The 20,653-nt window shown below is 39.5% G+C and overlaps 1 protein-coding gene and 1 pseudogene across 2 annotated transcripts; one reads left to right on the forward strand and one right to left on the reverse strand.

Annotated features, from left to right (window-relative positions):
* The first annotated feature begins 1,999 nt into the window (after positions 1-1,999).
* Positions 2,000-14,357, forward strand: Pramel3 (preferentially expressed antigen in melanoma-like 3). Of its 2 annotated transcripts, XM_006232170.5 has the most exons (6): positions 2,017-2,122; positions 2,331-2,407; positions 7,527-7,608; positions 8,762-9,061; positions 10,423-11,007; positions 11,762-14,357. In XM_006232170.5, exons 4-6 carry the CDS (start codon positions 8,772-8,774, stop codon positions 12,273-12,275), a joined length of 1,389 nt encoding a protein of 462 aa, XP_006232232.1. In that variant the 5' UTR covers positions 2,017-2,122; positions 2,331-2,407; positions 7,527-7,608; positions 8,762-8,771; the 3' UTR covers positions 12,276-14,357. The 2 variants fall into 2 exon arrangements, with proteins under 2 accessions (XP_579018.2, XP_006232232.1); XM_579018.8 differs by lacking the exon at positions 2,331-2,407 and having other exon boundaries at positions 2,000-2,122.
* A 2,632-nt stretch (positions 14,358-16,989) lies between these two features.
* Positions 16,990-17,108, reverse strand: LOC120099508 (small nucleolar RNA SNORA17; annotated as a pseudogene).
* Positions 17,109-20,653: the final 3,545 nt, after the last annotated feature.

Below are 20,653 nucleotides of genomic sequence, written 5' to 3' on the forward strand. Positions count from 1 at the left end.
AAAATGTCTGCCATATATACTAGGCCAGGAGGCTGAAGGCGGAAGCTCCAGTTTTATACAGACAATTCTGTGGAGATACTCCAGGAGCCAATCCTCTGTCATTGCTATGGTTAGAAGCTGCTTGTCTGTACGTCCTACTTACTCAAATAATATTTAGTCCTTCTCAGGTCTCTGATGGGATTGAAGACTAGATAGTTATAGTCTCACAATTAAGCTTAAGTTGTTTTGGATTTAAAGGTTTTTTTTTAATCTAGAGGATGTCTTTAGGTCTAAGAAAAATATTTTTAGGCTAACAATGCAAGCTATGATAAAAATTATTTAGATATAGAACTCTGAACTCACCAAGATAGGGTAGATGATAAAACATTCTCCTAAGTTGCCAAATACAAATGGACTGGACATTGTAAGTATAATTATTGCACCATAGATTTTTTAATTGTGCCTACTGTGTATTGTTTATTATTATAAGATAAAGAACATTTTTATCCAGACAAAATGTGGAAATGTAGTGGGTTGGTCTGGTGCTGGTATTTATTCAAATGCTAAATAATGACCCCTAAGATCTGGTTTGCCCCCCAATGAGAAAATTCTCATGTATACCAGGTTTTGTTGTGTGAATCTTGCACCCCAAGTTAATTGGTCAATAAAAGGCTAAAGCCTATTATTGGGCAATAGATGGAGCCCAATTACCTGGCTGGGTTCACAGAGAAAGAGAGGCAGGAAAAGAAAGGAGACCAAGGGAAGAGGAAGCTGCCGGAAGAAGGGATGAACCATGGGCAGCACATGGCCAGGAGAAACAGCAAGTATCAAGGGACATATGGCTAGAGTGTAATTTAGAATAGCACCAAAATCTGCCCAACCAAGGCTTAGGATTTGTAAATAAAATACCCATAAAATACCTGGATTGTGTGTAAAAATTACCTCTATTATACAGGCTAGCTAGAATTTATAATTCCTTTACAGAAAATTCTCAAGTCTAAACAAAAATGTGATCTTCAAATTGTTTAAAAGTCTAAAATCCAATGTTGTCTTTTTTTTTTGAGGCTCAAAAAATCTCTATAAAGTAATATCCTAAAAAATCAAAAATGAAACTACATATTTCTAACATACAATAGTAGAGAATATATATTACCAAACTATAACAGGAGTGGCCTCTAACTCAGTCAATAAATTATTACTCTCTGAAACCTCTTGAGCTGAACCTCCATAGTCTACAATGCTTGGAGCATTTTTTCTTTCTTTTTTGGGATATAAACCATAAAGTAGATAATAAAAATATGACAAAATAGAATGACAATGTGAAAAATAAAACATAGAGAAGCATAAAATTAGCATTATAGAATAAAAGTTGGATATTAAGTAATTACGTAATTAAGTAATTAAGTAATTAATTCTTTGATGGTAATATTTTAAGATGAGTAGATATCCTCTCCTTGAAATATCAACATAAATATTATAATGGTTTCTCTGCACAGAAATCAAAACATGTATTTTTAATCCTTGTTTATTTCTACTGTCTGTTGTTCTTGGTGGTTTTCCTTTGGAAAACATTTTGTCTCTTTGCTTTTCAGTTTTGTCTTAAATAAGAAGAGATCGTCTCTCCAGCATCTGAAAGTTTGTGACTACAGGCACTTTGGCAAGTTTTTTGTCAAGAGAAATTAGCGCGCTAAGGTAAAAATTTCCAATAAATAATCCTTCAGTTTAACTGAAAAACTTTTGCTACTGTGTCCACTAATTCTGAAGGCTCATTATCTCAACTTGAGAGCTAGCTTGGTATAATCTGTGACGAGGTAGTGGTTATGTCTCACTCGTATATTTATTTAAGTTTTAGGGTAAATATTTTTTTAAATCTAAAACTATCTAGGCAGTTGGATGGACACATACTCTGAACCTAGTGGCAATACTGCGGCCGGAGCAGTTTAGCGGAAGGATCTAGAGACAAGTCAGCTGACTCTGAGTAGCCAATGAGAATTCTCCAATTGTTGGTTTAAATTTGAGCCGCGACCGGTACAGGAACAGTTGCCGTTAAGACTATGGCGCCCCCGCCGTGGGGATAGCCTCTCAGACAATGAGGGGCTGCCAAAGTTGAGAAAATGGGAAGTCCGAGGACTTAACTACTTAGGTAAACTACAATAACCTCTTTAAATAAGTTAAACTTGTTTGGGGGCTAAATAGCCAGGGTGGAGGGATTAATCTGTGAATGAATGGATCGCCCAATGATTCTGAATCAGCTCACAAGAGCGCTGGCGTGTTTTTTGAGGTAATGGTTTCTCTCGAGGTGGCAACAATTTCAATTATGTCACTAATAATTTCCTACTTCCTCTTTAAAGTTCTTCATATATCCCGTAATCTCTTCTTCAAAAAACTATATTCCTGAGAAGAACTTGGTGACTTTTCAACGGCTGTGGTATGTGTATTTGGAGTTCTGCGTCAACCTACATTAACCTGGTGGGGTGGCTTTTATGTGTCAGTCCTTTAAAACAGTAAGGACCAAACTGTGTAGATATGTATTTATCTTTGTACCACATTTATTTTAACTTGGTTTTCACATCTGAAGAGCAAGTACATGCTTATGTTCCTGTGTTTTATACCTATTACAGATGAATGTGATTTCATTTAGTATATGGGCTTTCAAATGCATTAGAACTTTTCCAGACACTGTTGGCATGTGAACATTGACGTTCCTGATTCAGTCTCCTTTGTGATGGTCTTATAGATGTCTATCTTAGAACATGGCCTATTACCCTTTAAGTTATAAAAGAATTTTATCATATAAAAGGGTGCTCTCCCAGGTTTCCTTAGTACTGATAAGTAAATAGATTTTAAAAATTACCAGAAATAAAGCAATCACCATTGCTGATATGCTAGTAAGTTAACTACATATTTATTTGAACTTGATATTTATTCAAATAATACCATCGTATTCCAGGATTCCATTATCGATACCCCAGTGAATTTAGTCATCATTTCTCCATAGTCTCATCTACGAGGACAGTTCCTCAGTCTTCATTGGACATTACAAGTTCAACATATTTGAACATTACTGTTCAGGCATACGTTCCAAATTTGTATTTGTCTTTCTTAAAAATTTTGCATCGTTCATACAATGTTGAGTTTTATTATGACATTTATAGAATATAGGTATATTGCATTACATTATATATGTATATATATATAATACACACACAATAAAAGTAAAATGAGGACTGATTGTGTGAAGCAAAGGGATAGTAGAAAAAGCAAAAGAAGTGGAGTGACAAAATATAATTAGGTCAATAGAATTAGCAAATTATTGTATGTACAATACAATATCTGTATCTACAAATATCTGTATTAGTACATATTTAGAGCTAACTACTGCATGCTAGAGAAGACACCTTATATTTGTCTTCTGGACATTCCCAAATTATTGTGTAGTTGTTCCTTTTTCCCACATTCTCCTCACCTTCGTTACTTGTTTTTTTTTTTTTTCTTTTCTTTTTTTCGGAGCTGGGGACCGAACCCAGGGCCTTGCGCTTCCTAAGCAATCGCTCTACCACTGAGCTAAATCCCCAACCCGTTTTTTTTTTTTTTTAATTTTCTCCTTTCTGACTAGGGAAGGTGTGTTTTGATAGACATTTATCTAATGGCTAAGATATTTAATATTTTTAATCCATTTATTGGCCATTGGTATTCTTTTGAGATATACATTTGCTATTACACATTAATACATATTAATACATTTGCTATTTGGTGATTTGGTGATTAAATGGTGACTTCTTTATAGATTGCACATATTAATCTTTCAAGATATATACTGGGAGAATATTGTTGCCATGCTGATATCTGCCTCTTCACTGTTACTTCCTTTACTTTGCAGAAGCTTGTTTATTTCATTCAATCCCATTTGTCAGTTCTTATTATTTTCCGAGCTGTTTCCAGGGTTACTTTTTAGAAAGGCTAATTAATACGATGATATCTTAAAATTTTTCCTCATGTTTTGTTGCAGAGGTTTCAGTATGTCTCATCATACAGGGTCTTTCATTTATTCTGAATTATTTTTGGTGAAGAGTCAGGGACAGATTGGATTGACCATTTTTCTAGGTTCATTTAGTCACTTTTACCAGCACCATTTGTTGAAGCAGTTTTCTTCAATCTATGTTTTTTGTTGTATTTAAAAAACATTACTGGCCATATGTATATAGTTTTATTTCTGAGTCATCTATTCTAATCTTGGGATCTACATACCTGTTTCTTATAATAACATTCATTTTTGTTACTATGGCTCTGTCGTACCAGAGCAGGTGCTGTGCTACATTGAGCATTGCCTTTGCAGGAGGATTGCTTTGGTTACTTGTGGTCTCTTGTTGTTGTCTTCTTATTTTGGGACTTTTGTTTACCTTTGAGTTAAATGTAGTTGGGATTTTGTAAGGCATTGTATTGCTTTTGTATGTAACGTTCAGTAACATGGTCATTTTGCTATTCTATGTAGCAGGAAACCTTTCACTCTTCTAGTGTCTCCTTGAGTTTCTTCAGTGTTTTAAAGTTTTCATTGTTCAAGTACTTAACTCCCTCAGGTAGGATTATTTTTAGGTGTTTTAAGATTTTAAACACACTGCATGGGATTGCATTTCTCCTTAATTTCTCAGTCAGTACCATGGTTTCTGGTGATTATGAACTGGAAAGTTTATGTTGCTGAGCATACCGCTTCTCTGGTGAAAGTGTTAAGCTTGTGTTTGAGTTGTCTGCACTCTTTTTTTGTTGTTGTTGTTCTTTTTTTTCCGGATCTGGGGACCGAACCCAGGGCCTTGCGCTTCCTAGGCAAGTGCTCTACCACTGAGCTAAATCCCCAACTCCGAGTGTCTGCACTCTTAATTGTATGACTGATCATTTGCCCCAAAGAGATTTTTAACCTCTTATTTATCAGTCATTTACTTCCTCATTTTGCATTACTAATATAGGCAAAACCTTCAAGTAGAATAAGGGGTGTTTAGAGAGCAGTTCCCATTCTCTTATTCATTAACATTACATGAAATGGTTTCTGCTTTCACAGGTTAGTATAATGTGGTCTACAGGTTTGTTATGTAGAAACATTTTACATTGAGGTGTGTTCTCAGACTCTTCAGGGCTGTTGTTACGAACAGATCCCTAGCTTTTCTTTTCTTTTCTTTCCTTTTCTTTTCTTACGTTTTATAATTTTATTAGATATATTTCTTTATTTACATTTCAAGTGTTTTTCGTTCCCCGATTTCCTGTCCATAAGCCCCCATCCTCTACTCCTCCCCCATATGGATGTTCCCCCATCCACCCCCCTTATTGCCCCTCAACATTCCCAAGGGCTTCCCCTGCACTGGGGGTCCAACCTTGGCAGGACCAAGGACTTCCCCTTCCACTGGTGCCCCAACAAGGCCATCCTCTGCTACATATGCAGTTGGAGCCCAGGGTCAGTCCATGTATAGTCTTTCGGTAGTGGTTTAGTTCCTGGAAGCTCTGGTTGCTTGGCATTGTTGTTCTTATGGAGTTGCAAGCCCCTTCAGCTCTTTCAGTCATTCCTCTAATTCCCCCAAAGGGGTCCTGTTCTCAGTTCAGTGGTTTGTTGCTAGCACTGACCTCTGAATTTGACCTGCCTCAGGAGAGATCTATATCCGGTCCCTTTCAGCATGCACTTTTAACCTTCATCTTATCTAGTTTTGGTGGCTGTGTGTGTGTGTGTGTGTGTGTGTGTGTGTGTGTGTGTGTGTATATATATATATATATATATATATATATATATATATATATATATATATATATATATATATGCCACATGTGGGGCAGGCTCTGAAAGGCCATTCCTTCAGTCTCTGCTCTAAACTTTGACTCCATATTCCCTCCTATGGATACTTTTGTTCCCCCTTTTAAGAAGGGCTGGGAGCATCCGCATTTGGTCATCCTTCTTGAGTTTCATGTGTTCTGTGCATCTAGGGTAATTCGAGGTTTTTGGCTAAAATCCACTTATCAATGAGTGCATACCATATGTGTTTTTCTGTGATTAGGTTACCTCACTCAGGATGATATTTTCCAGTTCATTCCATTTGCCTATGAATTTTGTAAAGTCAAAGTTTTTGATAGCTGAGTAATATTCCATTGTGTAGATGTACCACATTTTCTGTATCCATTCCTCCGTTGAAGGGCATCTGGGTTCTTTCCAGCTTCTGGCTATTATAAATAAGGCTGCCGTGAACATAGTGGAGCATGTGTCTTTGTTGTATGTTGGAGCATCTTTTGGATATATGCCCAGGAGAGGTATAGCTCGGTCCTCAGGTAGTGGAATGTCCAATTTCCTGAAGGCCTTTTCTATGTGTTCTTCCATTTTTAGAATGTGTCCTGTTTAAGCAAGCATACTTTACTATTTTTTTACACCATCCTATGATCTCTGCTCTAAATGAATTCATGAGCTGTATTACGTTTATTGATTTCTGTATCTTGAACCACCTATTGTCACTGATGGGAAACCAACTTGATCAAAAAATTTTACTGTGGTCTGTGAGCATGCTGTGAACTGAGCTAAGTCTTTATTATTTATTATTTATTTCTTTTAATGGTACTGATGTTTAAATGTAGAATTTCCTTAAATCGTTCTTCAGCCCCAATATTCATTAGGTCAAGTGATACAGCTTGCTGGTGAACCTTTCTACACTGCTTTTGGTTTGATTTTCTTTTTTTTTAGTTCTAATAGTTTTATTGTTTATTTTCACATTCACAGTTTCTTGCTGCGTTCTCATGCATGTTTCCGGTTTGCATCTCCATGCCTTTAGGTACAGTCCTTCACCTGCCATGTTGTGTCTTCTTTGAAACCACTGGACCTTGCTTTGTGCAGTTTGAAATCTCAGCACAGCCTTCCAATGACATCACTGTCTTTAGTTTCTTGAGGGGTTGTGATCATTTCCCCTGCTTTTCCTATTACGTGTGCTTCTGTGCTATCATTCCTACATCACTTGTTATTGGAGTTTCTTCTAGTTTTATTTGGAAACGTTAGGGAGCAACCTCCTCTTGCAGGCTAAATCTTCAGTACTGTTCAAAAAGGACAGAAATAACCACTATGAGAGCTATAACACCAATATAGATCGTGTCTAGAAAGACACATGAAGTTGATTAAATCCAACTACCACAGCTCAAATGAGGATAGAGCAGGAATTACAAAAATGATGCACTGCAATCCATAAAATTAAAACTGAATGTGAGTCAAAGTGGAAATAATAAAAGAATGAAATCAGTTGGGTGGGTGGAGAAGAAGCAATGCTGAATAAAGGAAAGGGAAGTGGAGAAGGAAAGTGGAGAAGCATGTCAGGAAGAGGAGAGGAAAGAGGGAAAGGGTACATGACAGGAATGCATTATTCAGAACAAATGTGTGAACAAAACTAGGTAAATGTAAGGGCAGGAATAAAAGTAGAAGGTTTAAAACATAAAGTTTAAATGATACAAAAACATAGCAGAAAGAAAAGAATGAAACACAATTGGCAAAATATTTTTTTAAATATCTAACTCTTAGAGATGCTTATTTCTAGGTTGGAGCCAACTGAGGGTTTACTTTGGATTTCCTCATCTTTATTAACTTGCATATTGGCGCTGATCCCTGATCAATAAAAGGTCAGTCATCTAATACAGTTCGCTTCCTTTTAGGGGTTTATGTTTTCTCTGTTTGTCTGTCTGTCTGTCTCTCTCTGTCTCTCTGTCCCTCTCTGTCTCTCTCTGTCTCTCTCTGTCTCTGTCTCTGTCTCTCTCTCTCTCTCTCTCTGTGTGTGTGTGTGTGTGTGTGTGTGTGTGTGTGTGTGTGTCTGTTTGTGTTCCATGAATCTCTACTATGTATTCATAGCTTTTATACCTATAGGGGCGGCAGGTTTTCCCCCTCTCAGAGATTCTCCTGTTTGTAAAATATGAGGTCACTGCTGTCCATGCACGAGGATGAGTATCTCACATGTATTTTTACGAGTTGAGCTAGAAAGGAAAAGACACTGAGATTTGTGTTGGGGGCTTGATCTTAGTGTGTTCTTATCCCACCCAGCAGGAGATAGTCTGTGTGAGAAAAGAAGCTAATGAAACCTTATGTTCTTTTCTTAACCTGACACTTCAGTTTTATTTGTTTCTTTGATACTGATTTATTTTTAAACTATTGTTTGTGTGTTTGCATGGCATGTGTTTAAGTGCGGGTGGGTGCTTGTTAAAGCGCTCTGTGGAAGTCTCATGTCAACTCTTTACAGTAAGTTCTTTGTTTTGGTATTAAAGTGAAAAGTGATGAATATTTTGATTTCTGTGTTTCTTTTTGCTTCATCAGAATCACAGTTAATTTGATATCAGAATTTTCTATTTCCAAGGTAATGATGATGATATCACTTTTGTCTGGACTTGCCCATTCTTTTGTGATGGTTTGTAAACTATTGAGATGAACATTTTTATTGGATATTTTATGTATTTACATTTCGAACTATCATGAGTCAGGTAACAAGGTGAACAAAATTGTCTTTTAATAACGTAGTGATCATTTCTATTGGCATTTGATCACATACACATATTTATGTATACATATAGATGCAAAAGAATTGTTTGTACGTGTATTCATACAAAAATAGACCTTAATATACTCACAAACCAATTTCTATGCCCTACAAGTAAAAGTCTCTAGAAGTGGTTGTTTTATCACCTATATATTCTTCAGATAGTTATCTATGTTGCTAATGATGATTGCAAAGAAGATACTATAGATACCCGTCAAGTTTTCTAAATGTTTCTCACTAAAATGCAGGTTAATTAAGATGGACACCAAGGAACCGCGCACATTGTTGGATCTTGCTATACAGTGTCTGCTGAGTAATGAGCATCTAGCAATTCAAGCTCTGGAAGAAATCCCAAGGGAGCTTTTTGTTCCTTTGTTCACTGCTGCCTTTACTGGTAAACACAAAAATACACTGACATCAATGGTGAAAATTTGGCCCTTTACCTGTCTCCACATTGGGGCATTAAGTGTGCAAGAATCCCAGCGTGAACTCCTGAAAGCCATGGTTGAGAGTCTTCAGTTCCTCCCTGCCCCAAACTCGGCTTCTAGGTAAGAGCTGGTATAGAGATAGTGAGACACTGGAGGCTATGCCTCTAGCTGCTATTCTCTCAGAGGTAGCATATGCAAGTAGTGAAAAAGAATATAGGACCGTTTGTTCAGCATGTGAGATCACCTTAAAACAACAGTCTTACAGTGTTGGATAGGGAATGTAAGTGATTGAGGACACTATTGCTGGGTTTGCATTATGCTATTATTTACATTAAAGAAAGATATGAGTGTTAAGATTTCTGGACAATAATGAAAAAATTAGTGCTGTTTGCTTATCATGGGAAAGAGTTATTGGTAGTAAGTCCGTGTAAGAAGTGTAGACCGGGTTGGGGATTTAGCTCAGTGGTAGAGCGCTTGCCTAGCAAGCACAAGGCCCTGGGTTCGGTCCTCAGCTCCGAAAAAAAAAAAAAACCAAACAAACAAAGAAGTGTAGACCAAGGGCTAGCGTGATGGCTTAACAGTTAAGAGCACTAGCTATTATTTCAGAGGATGAGGGTTCAATTCCCAGGGCCCATAATATGGCAGCTCAAAACTGTAACTCCAGTTCCACAGGATCTGATACTCTCGTATAGGAAAGACTCCAATGCACATGAAATAAAAATAATTTTTTTAAAAAAAAAATAGGAGTGTAGACCAAGAATAAAGGGATTTGATTTTTCTAAGCCCACAGTAATCCATGAAATTTAGGAGACCCCAAGGTAATTTTTGTTCTGTTCTTCACTGCTACCTCCATGGATGGTCAAGACACTGACAGCAATGGTAAAGTTTTGGCCCCTTTTCTGTCTCCACATGAGAACATCAAGCATACAAGAAACCTGGTGAACTGAAAGTGATCTTTAGATGTTACTGCCAAGAACTCAGCTTTTCAGTAAGAATGTGTATAATTCGTACATGGTAAGATAGCAAAACATACTGGAACCTGTTGCAAGAGAACACTGGTCAGTTACGCTATTCTATCTTCTACAGTTAGTAATGGCGACTGCTGAAAATGGCTGTGAGGTGGTTGTTCTAGCGGTTGAGGTTATCTTTAAAACTCTGACATCCTACAGAGGGTTTTAAGTTTGTAATAGAGGTGAGTGAGGCTACTGCTGATATACGTAATAGAGACATTTCAAAGAAAACGGGTGCAGCAAGATTTGTGAGCATTAGTTGTTATAGACAGTAGTAAAGGATATAGTATTTGCATAGGAAGTTTTGCTGGCGCCTGGTATATGGAATGACAGAACACAAAAGGTCATTTTGTCACTACATGTTATTATTGCTCCTGCTTGGATATATTGATGTTTGCCACCTCTTAGATCCTCTGTTTTTTTGTTCGTTGTGTTTTGTTTTAGTTTTTGTTTTTGTTTTTCAACCTACAGGTGCCCTAAACTGAGGATCCTAGATTTAAGGCAGGATGCTGGCTGCAAGACCACATGTCCTGACATCATCAATAAGTCAACAATTTGCTTCCATTCTTGTGCTTACTCTGAGCACTCTATCTTTAAAATGGAACTCCAGGAGAATCCTTCAAGTCCAGAGTCTGAGGCCCAGCCCTCCAAGGTGCCTATGGAATTACTAGTGGACCTTTCCCTTGATGGTACCTTGAGGGAAAGTGATTTTTTTGCTTTTCTTCTGAATAAAATAAAACAGAGCCTAGGCTCTCTGCACCTATGCTGCAGAGATTTGCAAATTAATAATTTATGTGAATGCAGAAATTCATTACGCCACCTGGACCTGAAATGTGTGGATCACCTGGCAGTTGATCAGGCTTCTCTTAGTGAAGTCACTACCCTTTTGTCTCATGTGATACAACTGGACAGACTTAGTCTGTCTAAAATCACTTGTAGATCTTTGAATGGGAGAACCTTTAGAAATTTTATCACCCAGCTGAGGCGTATGGATCACCTGAAGGAGCTCAACTTGTCTTCGTTCTGTCTCACAGATCATCTTGAAAGTGTCCTGAGGTAAGGGCTTGGTTGGGATAGATACCAGGCTTCAATTAATAGCCTGTTCTGAAGATGAGAAAAAGAATCCTTCGGTACTCTTAAGCTTCTCATACCTGTGTCTCCTACCTCAGCATGGGCAATGCTGGGAGTTTAAAAACAACCAGGAAAGAGCACATTTCTATAACCGAAGAGAAAAACAGTTTCAAAAACCTTAGTCAGCTAAGCATGGACTGGTACTGTGCCCAGTCCAGAAATATAAAGGGGGAAAGAACAACACAGTCCTCCTCTAGCAGTGGAGAGATGAAGAGGGGGAACTGGAAGACTTTATGTTGTGTCACAGGTGCACGTACTTATAGCCATATACCCATAGACGGATGTCAGATGATTTTCCTAATTTGAAATCTCCAAGGTTCAGGCCATGAATGTGGAGACTGCCATTTATGGACTGGCCAAAGGGGGCTTCCAGTTGGTTGCTCCTTCTGTTCTATCTCTTCCAAGCAGGTGAACTAGTTCCACATTTGATTGTGTTATAATTATTAAGCAGATAATATTTTCACTAAGTTTTCACATGACTCTATAACAACATATTTTACATAATGTCAAGGTTAAAATACATGAGAGTAGCAAATTGATCTCGTAAGTGTGTGAAAGCTCACATCATTAGTTGCTAATGCATTCTCTGTGCAAAATAGTTTGTTCTAGATTCATGGATATTGTCCCCCTCATCTAGTTTTCATTTTTTCAGAAAAACTTTTATGTTTTCTCCCTGCAGAGTCCTACCTGCTAGTTTGGATTTCTTGTATCTGCCATTCTGTGGACTTTCTTACAGCGACTTCAAGTTTCTGTCTGAGTGCCCTCAAGCCAACCATTTAAAGCTGCTGAATATCAGCAACAACCCAATGTATTGGGAAGACTGCGAGCCGTTTTACCATCTCCTGCAGAATATCTCTGGCACCTTACAGCACCTGGCAATTAATCATTGCCTTTTAACAGATTCTACGATCTCTGTTCTTATTCCAGCCCTAACTCGCTGTTCTTATCTCCGAGTGTTTAGCTTTTCTTCGAATCCAATTACTATGCCTATGCTCATGAGAATTCTTGAGCTCTTAGCACCATTGATGGCACTTAAATATGTAATTTATCCAATTCCTGTGCACTGCTATGGGAGGTGGCATTTTCAAGGCAGTTTAGATCGGCAGAAGCTTATGGAGGTGCAGACACAATTGAAATTAATGCTACAGGAAGTAGAAAGGAGCGACATGAATTGGATCACTTACTCTGATTAAATTACACAGTCCAACAAAGTTTCAACTTGATATGTCCCCTTTAAGTACTATTTTTTCTTAATCCCATAGACAGAATATGTAAAGTAGTTAAGTTGTAGGAAAATATAGTTAAGAAGTATAGGTATGTAACTGATTTCTACAGAGAATAACTTACAAGAAGAGTGAGGACTTTGAGAGTACCTTGAGTCTCTTAACTATTCTTCATAGTATTTCATCTTACCAACTAAAATTTTAGGTAGAGGGTATGGAAAGATTATGTCACGAATACCAACACCCTGTCCTCACTGAGATTTACCTACAGACACGTAATACCAGTTGTGACAATCTAACCTTTCCTGGATGTGTTTTTGGAGGCAGGTGGATATTTAAGCCAACTTAATAAGTTGTATTAATGCCATCTCTATTTAATGCCATCTTCAGTTGTTCATAGGAGACCATCTGGATTTAACAGTGAGGAAAAATATATAACTGCTATCATTAAGTGGCTTAATTTTTACTTCATACTCATTGGACAAGGATTAGTTTCTGATATTATTGTAGGCAGCAGAATGAAAAGACAAGTTCCTGCCTGAAGCCATTCAGAGGCTGGGCATGTCTCTGTTTTATCTGTTGTCAGTGAACCTAGAAAGTTGTTTTATGTGCTTGGACCCCACGCTTCATCTTCCTCATTCTTGACACATATTCTCTTCAATGCAAAGTGGACTTCGTGATGTTGGATCTCTTCCGCAGAATTCAAGGACTCGATGTTACCATCTTGGAGGTATTCTTACATCTCTTTGATGTCTCTCTTCTGTCATCATGCAAAATGCCTGCAATAAGAGACTGGTAAGGAAGAGAACTTTGCTTCCTTGTTTTAGACTTTCACTAAGGTTTTTTTGCTCTGGGACTTTGGCAAGACAGAACATGATAAAGAACTTTGGCAGAGGGAGATCCTTTCAACTCATAAGGCCAGGGAGCAGAGAGGAGAAACCGGAGTCCTAACACAGCCTTCAGGAGTTTGATTACACTGATTTGCAGCCTTCAACTAGTCTGCTATAAAGTTTCTATCAGCTACTCTGGAGCCGTTCTTGAACTAGTCTGCTCACAACTTACAACTACCTGCCTTGGAACCATCAGCTTGAGACCAGTATGAACTGGGAAGGACATTTAGGAGCCAAGCCACAACACTTACCATTCTTCCTTTAGATATTATTTTTTCTTAGCCACTAGTACTTTCATGGTATACCTGATTCAGTTTGAATATTCTGCTGATTCTTTTCTGTTGAAGATTCTACTATTGCTATAATATTGTGTAGCAAACTCATGCATGAAGTTGTTTATATGTAAAACTCCAAATATGATTACCATAAAAAGAAAAGTTTGTTGCTCGCACAAGATATAGTGTGAGGAAGCATATAAACCTATTAATTAGGATGCAGTTTTGTTAATGCATTGAAAAGTTAATACACTGCATTGCAAAAACATAGAAAATGTGCAAAAAAATTTAGTTTTTCTTGTCACATCTTGAAATGTCAACAGCACTGCTTTTTAATGACATACAAGATACAAGTTTAATGAAAAATCATTTATGCAGTTTTTATAAATAAACCTAACTGCATTTTTAAAATCTAATAAAAAAATCATAAGCAACAATGTGTCTAAATTGCTTCCAGTTTGAAATTATAATATACTGGATTTCAGAGCAACTAAGTAATACTATGGTTGAAAGCTACAGAATTTAGTTTACAGTTCTCACATTTCAAGTTAATACTGGACTATATTTTAGAGATACAAAACACTAAAATTAATCTTGAAAATTAACATTTGTATTGGTTACATTTATGTGTTAAAAGATTATCAGATTCAAGAAGAAATTTAAAAGCAACGTAGAAAATTCTGGGATATAATTGTTAGCAAAACATTTGAAAGACTTAAAAACAAGAATGAGAATTAATGGCATTTGTGTCTTTCATATTACTTATATGTTAAAACACAGAATTTAAAAGATTCATTAAAATGTCAATGTAACCAGATGTTATTGCTTCCTTGTTAACATCACATTATTTTGTCATCTTTTATTAAATAAAACATCACAAAATTTAAGTTTATGGGGTTCATTTAACTTTTTTTTGGTTTTCTTCTTTCCAAAGTGGTTCTATACATTTTCTGGGCATAACATGTAGATTATTTTCAACTCCTTGCTTTCATCTCACTTGAAAATCTATCCTCGGGAATGGGTAAAACATTTTTAAAACCTTTAAATTAGTTCTTTGTGAATTTCACATCATGAAACCCAGTCTCAATCATCTCCCCGTTCCCTCAGTCCCACCCCTGCAACCTTCCCCCAACAGATTAAAAAAATCTCCTTGTGGATGCTACAGTGTGTCAGTGGATCCCACAGCGTACCTTTGTATCCATGCATCTTTCTCACAAATATTAATTGCAGTGACTTATTGGTCTGGTATTTGTCCTTTGATTTCTGCTACTCTATTAATACTGGGACCTCATTGGGACTCTCGGATAGCCTGTTATTACCTTGTGTCATGGATATCCTGTAGTTTTGAACCTATAGGACTAGCCCCTTCATTCACTTCAGAAGTCCACTGATGTGGTAGTTGTTGGGGTGGACCAACTCAAAGCCCTGAATTTTTAATTGCTGCCAGGTGTCTAAACTGGTTGTTGCAGCCAGCTGGAGTGTTGCAACCAGTGAGGGTCAAGGTTAGTTCTACCATCCTCATGACCTCAGGGCCATAGATGTCAAGGAACTATGGAGAGAAGGAGGACATCTCTCCTTTGGCTTTTTGACAAAAGAGGCAAGGCTGACTCTCCCACACTCATACCCTGGAAGCCAGCTCATTCACAACCCTCACATCAAGGGCCAGATCTACTGTGCTGCACAGGGGAGGTGCAGGGCTGGTTCTCCTGAATGGTGTAGCTGGTGAGGGACAGAGCAAGCTCTCCTGATTTTATGAGTCCGTGGCAGCCTTCTGCCTGCTGCAGGGGAAAAGGGTTGAAGGGGGAGGAGCACATCTTTCTTTCATCCATGACATGGCATGGGAGACAAGTGGTAGGGCCAGCTTTCCCATGCTTAGGGACTGGCTCACCTACAATTTCAGCAATGTGGAGAACCACTCGAATCCTGTAGCTGGCTAGGGGTTAGCACTTCTGCTTTTCTGCTCCCAGGACCAGCTCTTATAGAATGCCTAGGAGAGGGGTAGGGCCAGTTCTGCAAAGCCCTCATACATCAATCTGTACCCAAGTGGCAGCACAGATCAGGGGTATCTGTCTGGCCTTTGGTGGTAACAGACCCCTGATGCTTTAGGGCCACAGACTCAGGTGTGCTCCTCAGTGGAAGCACTGGCCCAGGATCCCACCATGATTTCAGGTGGCATCACCAGCCACTCACATCAGGCTGTTCCTCACCATTTTCAAGTCTCCAGTTCTGACTCTCTTCATTATGCCAACATCTTTCTGTTTCTCTCTCATTTCTCCACCACTTACTTGCTACTCTGAGAGGCACCTGAGGTCCGAGTGTCTGGCATTGTCTCAGGAGTGGTCAGGAGTGCTCCTGCTCCTGCATTATGTCACCAAGCAGGGGTCATCTTGGACCTAGTCTACCCATCCCCAGGTCTGTGCAGTGCAGAACTGGTGGTCATCTCAAGCTCACTCCTAGTCTGGCCCACCAGAGTGTCCCCACGCAAGGGTAATGTTGTAGGGTTAGTGGGGTTCAGAGTCTGCTCCACTACAGGGCATGACTGCTGCAGAAAGGACGTGGGAGTTAATGTGACTGTGCTTAGCCCACACTATTTCAGGGCGGGTGTCAGGCTGTAGGGAAGCCCCAGTACACTTTCCAGAGGTGGGGAAGTACAGTCTGAGGTGCGGGACAGCTAGAGTTTCTTCGGAGTCCCAGGGCCTGTGAGGAGTCTGAGACATCTGGTTCTCAGGCTCTAGGACACCCAGGCACTGCTGGATGCCGAGGAAGAGCTGAGAACAGAGTAGGAGCCACTGGGATATGGTCCAGAACTGAGGGGTAAAAGAGGGAAGCTCTAGCTGGTCCTGTGGGGAGAGTCCTTGGCTTGACAGTGGTTGGCTTGAGCTTGGCTTGATGGCAGCTATGGCTGGGAGCACAGAGAGACCTTCTAGGGGAGATTAGACTGCAGCTCTTTAGGTGAAGGCCTTCTCTGTAGCTCTCCATGGTGGATCCCGTGAAAAGAGACAGTCCATGGTTTTAAGGCATTTATTGTCATGGCGGAAAGTAGATGGATGGGTAAAACCATACCCCAATTCTTAGGGTGGGCCTGAGATTAAATACCTTTTGGGGGGAGGAATGTCTGGGAAGGAAAGCTTATTGGCTAAGCCTCCAGGCTTTTAGGTACTCATTAAAATGAAGATCTGTCTTAAGCCTTCATAACCACAGGTTATGTCCTCTATCTGTGGACAGGCTTGAGGCATTGCTCTTACATGACTAATGGCCACAAATCTATGGGGGACTGTGGCTAGTGACAGGGGCCTGGTGCCTACCATCCCTTCAAGGTCTCCAGGGTCTCAAGCCTTAGCTCAACTGGGAACCAAGCTACCTTTCACGGTCCCACAACCGGTCTCAGGCTCACTCCTGCTCATAACCCTCAGTTTCAGGTGGGGTTCTTCCGGTCTCAGCCTTGCTCCCAGTCCTGGAAGCCATCAGGGCATGTATGGTAGCAGACTGGTGGTCAGCTCAGGCTCACTTTTTTCAGAGAATATTAGGTTACTAATCATTCAGATATTCCTAAGTCAGAAAATTGGACATAGACATTACTTCTTCTCTGCCACCTCTGACACATGTGACAGAGGTGCTGCAATGCTTCTAGGGGCAGGAAAAACTAATTGTTAAGAATATCCCACCTCAAGAATTAACTGCTAATCTACAACCAAGGTCTTCTTTGTCAAAGAAACAAAGATGTTAATCCTGGAGTATTTTCTCTACAAGGTTTGACTCTGCAGGGTTTGGTTGTTTATTGTATGTATGTATGTATATATGTACATACTTACGTACATGTGTATTATATACATGTAGGTCAGGGGCAGAGATCAGTTCAAGGTCTATTTTTTAACTCACTCTCCACCCTATCGCACAAGACAGGGTTGCTTGCTAAATCTGGAACATACCACTTAGCTAGACTTATTGGACCAAAATACCCCCCTGATCATTTTGTCTCTGCCTTCAAATTCTGCTATTACAGGCATGCACTGCCAAGCTAGCTTTTTTACACAAAACAGGGGATTTCAACTCAAATCTTCATACTTATGCAACAAGAATTTAATTCACTGTGACATTTTCCCAGCCCTCTCTAAAGATTTTTTTAGTGTTTTTAAGTCAGAGTTTATCAAAAATAGAAAGGCACCTGGGAATGAGTAAAGCACAAGTAAAGACATAGATGCTTCAAAGAAGTAACTTACTTTAGTGGTTTTTATTATGAGGATATGTTCATATGTGTATGTGTGAGTGCATCTCTCTCTCTCTCTCTCTCTCTCTCTCTCTCTCTCTCTCTCTCTGTGTGTGTGTGTGTGTGTGTGTGTGTGTGTGTACTTAAGACTGGAAATTGAGATGGGGTGTCTTCATCTATGGCTATTTACCCTGAAAATCCTTCATGAATTAAGTTTTTAGCACTTTCACACAAACAATGCATAATGACCACTTTCACCTCACCTCCTTACAGCTCCTCTCTCGTCCCTCCCTTACCCTGATCTCATTTTCATATTCAAGTCTATTTATTTCATTTTGCAAACTGTTGAAATCAATCTGAGTTCTCTGTGTGGACAGGGCTTTAAAGGTTTCCTTAGAAGTCTTGTGGGTTCAGCAGTGGGTATAAAACTGAAGACAACAATTCTTCTCCCAGAGTATCAATCACCTACACTTCAGTAATAGAAGGAAGGCCCGTTGAACTCATCCTCTTTTCTTGACTGATGGCCGGCCTGGACTGTGTGCAGAAAGCTATAGTTTCATTGGAATGGTTGTATGCAGACTAGAGAACGGCATTTTCTAATTCATTCTCTCTCTCTCTCTCTCTCTCTCTCTCTCTCTCTCTCTCTCTCTCTCTCTCTCTCATCATTTTCCATTTCCTTGAAAATGGATTTCTTACTCATATAGTATATCCTGATTATGTTTTTCCCTCCCTCTACTCCTTACAGTTCTTTCCCTACCTTATCTCCCATCCAGGTCCCTTTCTGTCTCTACAAAACAAACAGGCTTCTAAGGGACAATACAATAAGATAAAACAAAACCTAACATATTGGAAATGGATAAAGCAAGTACACAGTAGGGAAATAGCTCAAGAAAAGACATAAGAATCAACAAACCACTTGTCCACACACTCAGGAATACCTTAAAAACACTAAACTGGAAGCCATAATACATACCCAGAGGACCTGGTCCAGAACCATGCAGATCCTATGTATGGTGTCTCAGTCTCTGTGAGTGTTGAGATATGGGTATCAATGCTATCGATTTTGAGGGCCTTGTTTTTTTGTGTCCTTCATCCTTCCCTGGCTCTTACAATCTTTGCATCTCTTCTGCAGGGTTCCCTGAACAACGAGGGGAGGAATTTGATGGAAATATTCTACTTATGGCTGAGTGTTCCAAGGTCTCTGGTTCTCTGTAATGCATGGCTGTGGGTCTCTGTATTGTTCTCATCTGCTGCAGGAGGAAGTCTCTAATGAAGGCACTAATGAAGTACAGCAGAATGCCATTAGGAGCCATTATATTGCTACTTTTCTTTTGTTTTACTTTCTTTTATCTTCAGTTTTTGAGACCAGTAGTATTTGCTTTTACCCAAGTTCCCTGAGCTCTTTAGTCTCCAGTTCTTGGTTACCCAAGCAGTATCAAGTATGGGTTCCATTTCATGGAGTGGGCCTTAATTTAAGATAAGTCATTTATTGGTTAGTTATCCGCACAACTTTTTTGCCTCTGCTGCATTAGCATTTCTTGTAGGCAGGACTCTATTATAGAACAAAAACAGGTTTGTGTCTAACTTGGTGTTTACATGTTTCTTTTAGGAGCCCTCTGTTCTAAAAGGAAGGGTGGTAATATATACTCTCACTAGCTGCTTCTGCAGGAGGCATAGGATAGAAATTAGGCTGGATTCTGTTCCTGAGGTATAAGGGGACATCAGTTGCATTAACTTGATTGTAGCAGGAGAAGAGTTTTAATTTGGTCAGCTCTGGTGGATCAGTCATATGACTGAATTCATGCACTCCCAGGGAAACCTATGAAAACAGTTAATAAGACAGAGGGCTATCATGAGTAAGATGAGACTTTTGATTAGGGACCTAGCCAGGGCAGCCATTGTCCAAATTTGGACTTACTGATGGCAGGAATTTGATCAAGGAGTAACTTCTGTAAAATATTTAAAAAACAGGGTAGACCCAAGTATTATGATAACAAGGAGGAAAGGAGTGAACAGATGAGAGGAGCCAAAGTAGGAGGGAAACAAAAGCTTATTTAAAAGACTAGTTACTGAATTTTCATGTCTTGTCCCTAAGTCTTTGGACCCCCATCTCAAATCAGTTTGGGCATGTTGGTTCAGAAGCAGCATTGTTCCAGGAAGAAGGCACAAACCCCACTCTTCTCAGGAGTCAGGAGATTTAGCTCTCTTTTATTTTTGAGTTGGTCCTGAAGGATGTGAAGCTGATTGGACAATCCTGAGACCGCAGGACAGTCCACTTCGTTCTATCTCTCCCACATCCTTGACCCAAAAGGAAACTGCATAGTGCCTCTGGGTGCAGGAATATAGGAGCAGTCAGCTGCAGGAACCTGCTGGGTCCGGCCTACAACCGGAACTTGAACTGGATCAGTTACACAGCTCTCTGTACACAAATCCTGTGGTGGAGAGAGCTGGATCCTCAGAAGTGTGGAGACTCCTGAGAACTTAGAGGAGACTACTCTCTGCCCACATTCCCAACCCAAGAGGAAATCACCTAGTGTCATCTGTTCCCTCTGGGCACAGGAATCTAGGAGCAGTCAGGGGCAGGACCATCTGGTTGATGCGTGCACTGAGAGCTGGAAGCCAGTTGCCAGGAGCACCTACACACCTGAGAGAAGAGCTCTCTGTGCCCAGATATGGCTGAAAGAAAACAGTCTACAGGAGTGCTGACACACAGGTTTACAGGAGGGTCAAGCCATTGTCAGAGACAGCAAGACAAGCTAACACCAGAGACAACCTGATGGCAAGAGGCAAGCACAGGAACTTAAGCAACAGAAACCAAGACTACTTGGCATCATCAGAGCCCAGCTCTCCCACAAAAGCAAATACTGGATATCCAAACACACTGGAAAAGCAAGATTTAGGTATAAAATCACATTTTATAATGGCGATAGAGGACTTTAAGAAGGACATAAGTAACTCCCTTAAAGAAATACAGGA

The sequence above is a fragment of the Rattus norvegicus genome, chromosome X, assembly GCF_036323735.1.
Source record: "Rattus norvegicus strain BN/NHsdMcwi chromosome X, GRCr8, whole genome shotgun sequence".
Lineage (NCBI taxonomy): Eukaryota > Metazoa > Chordata > Mammalia > Rodentia > Muridae > Rattus > Rattus norvegicus.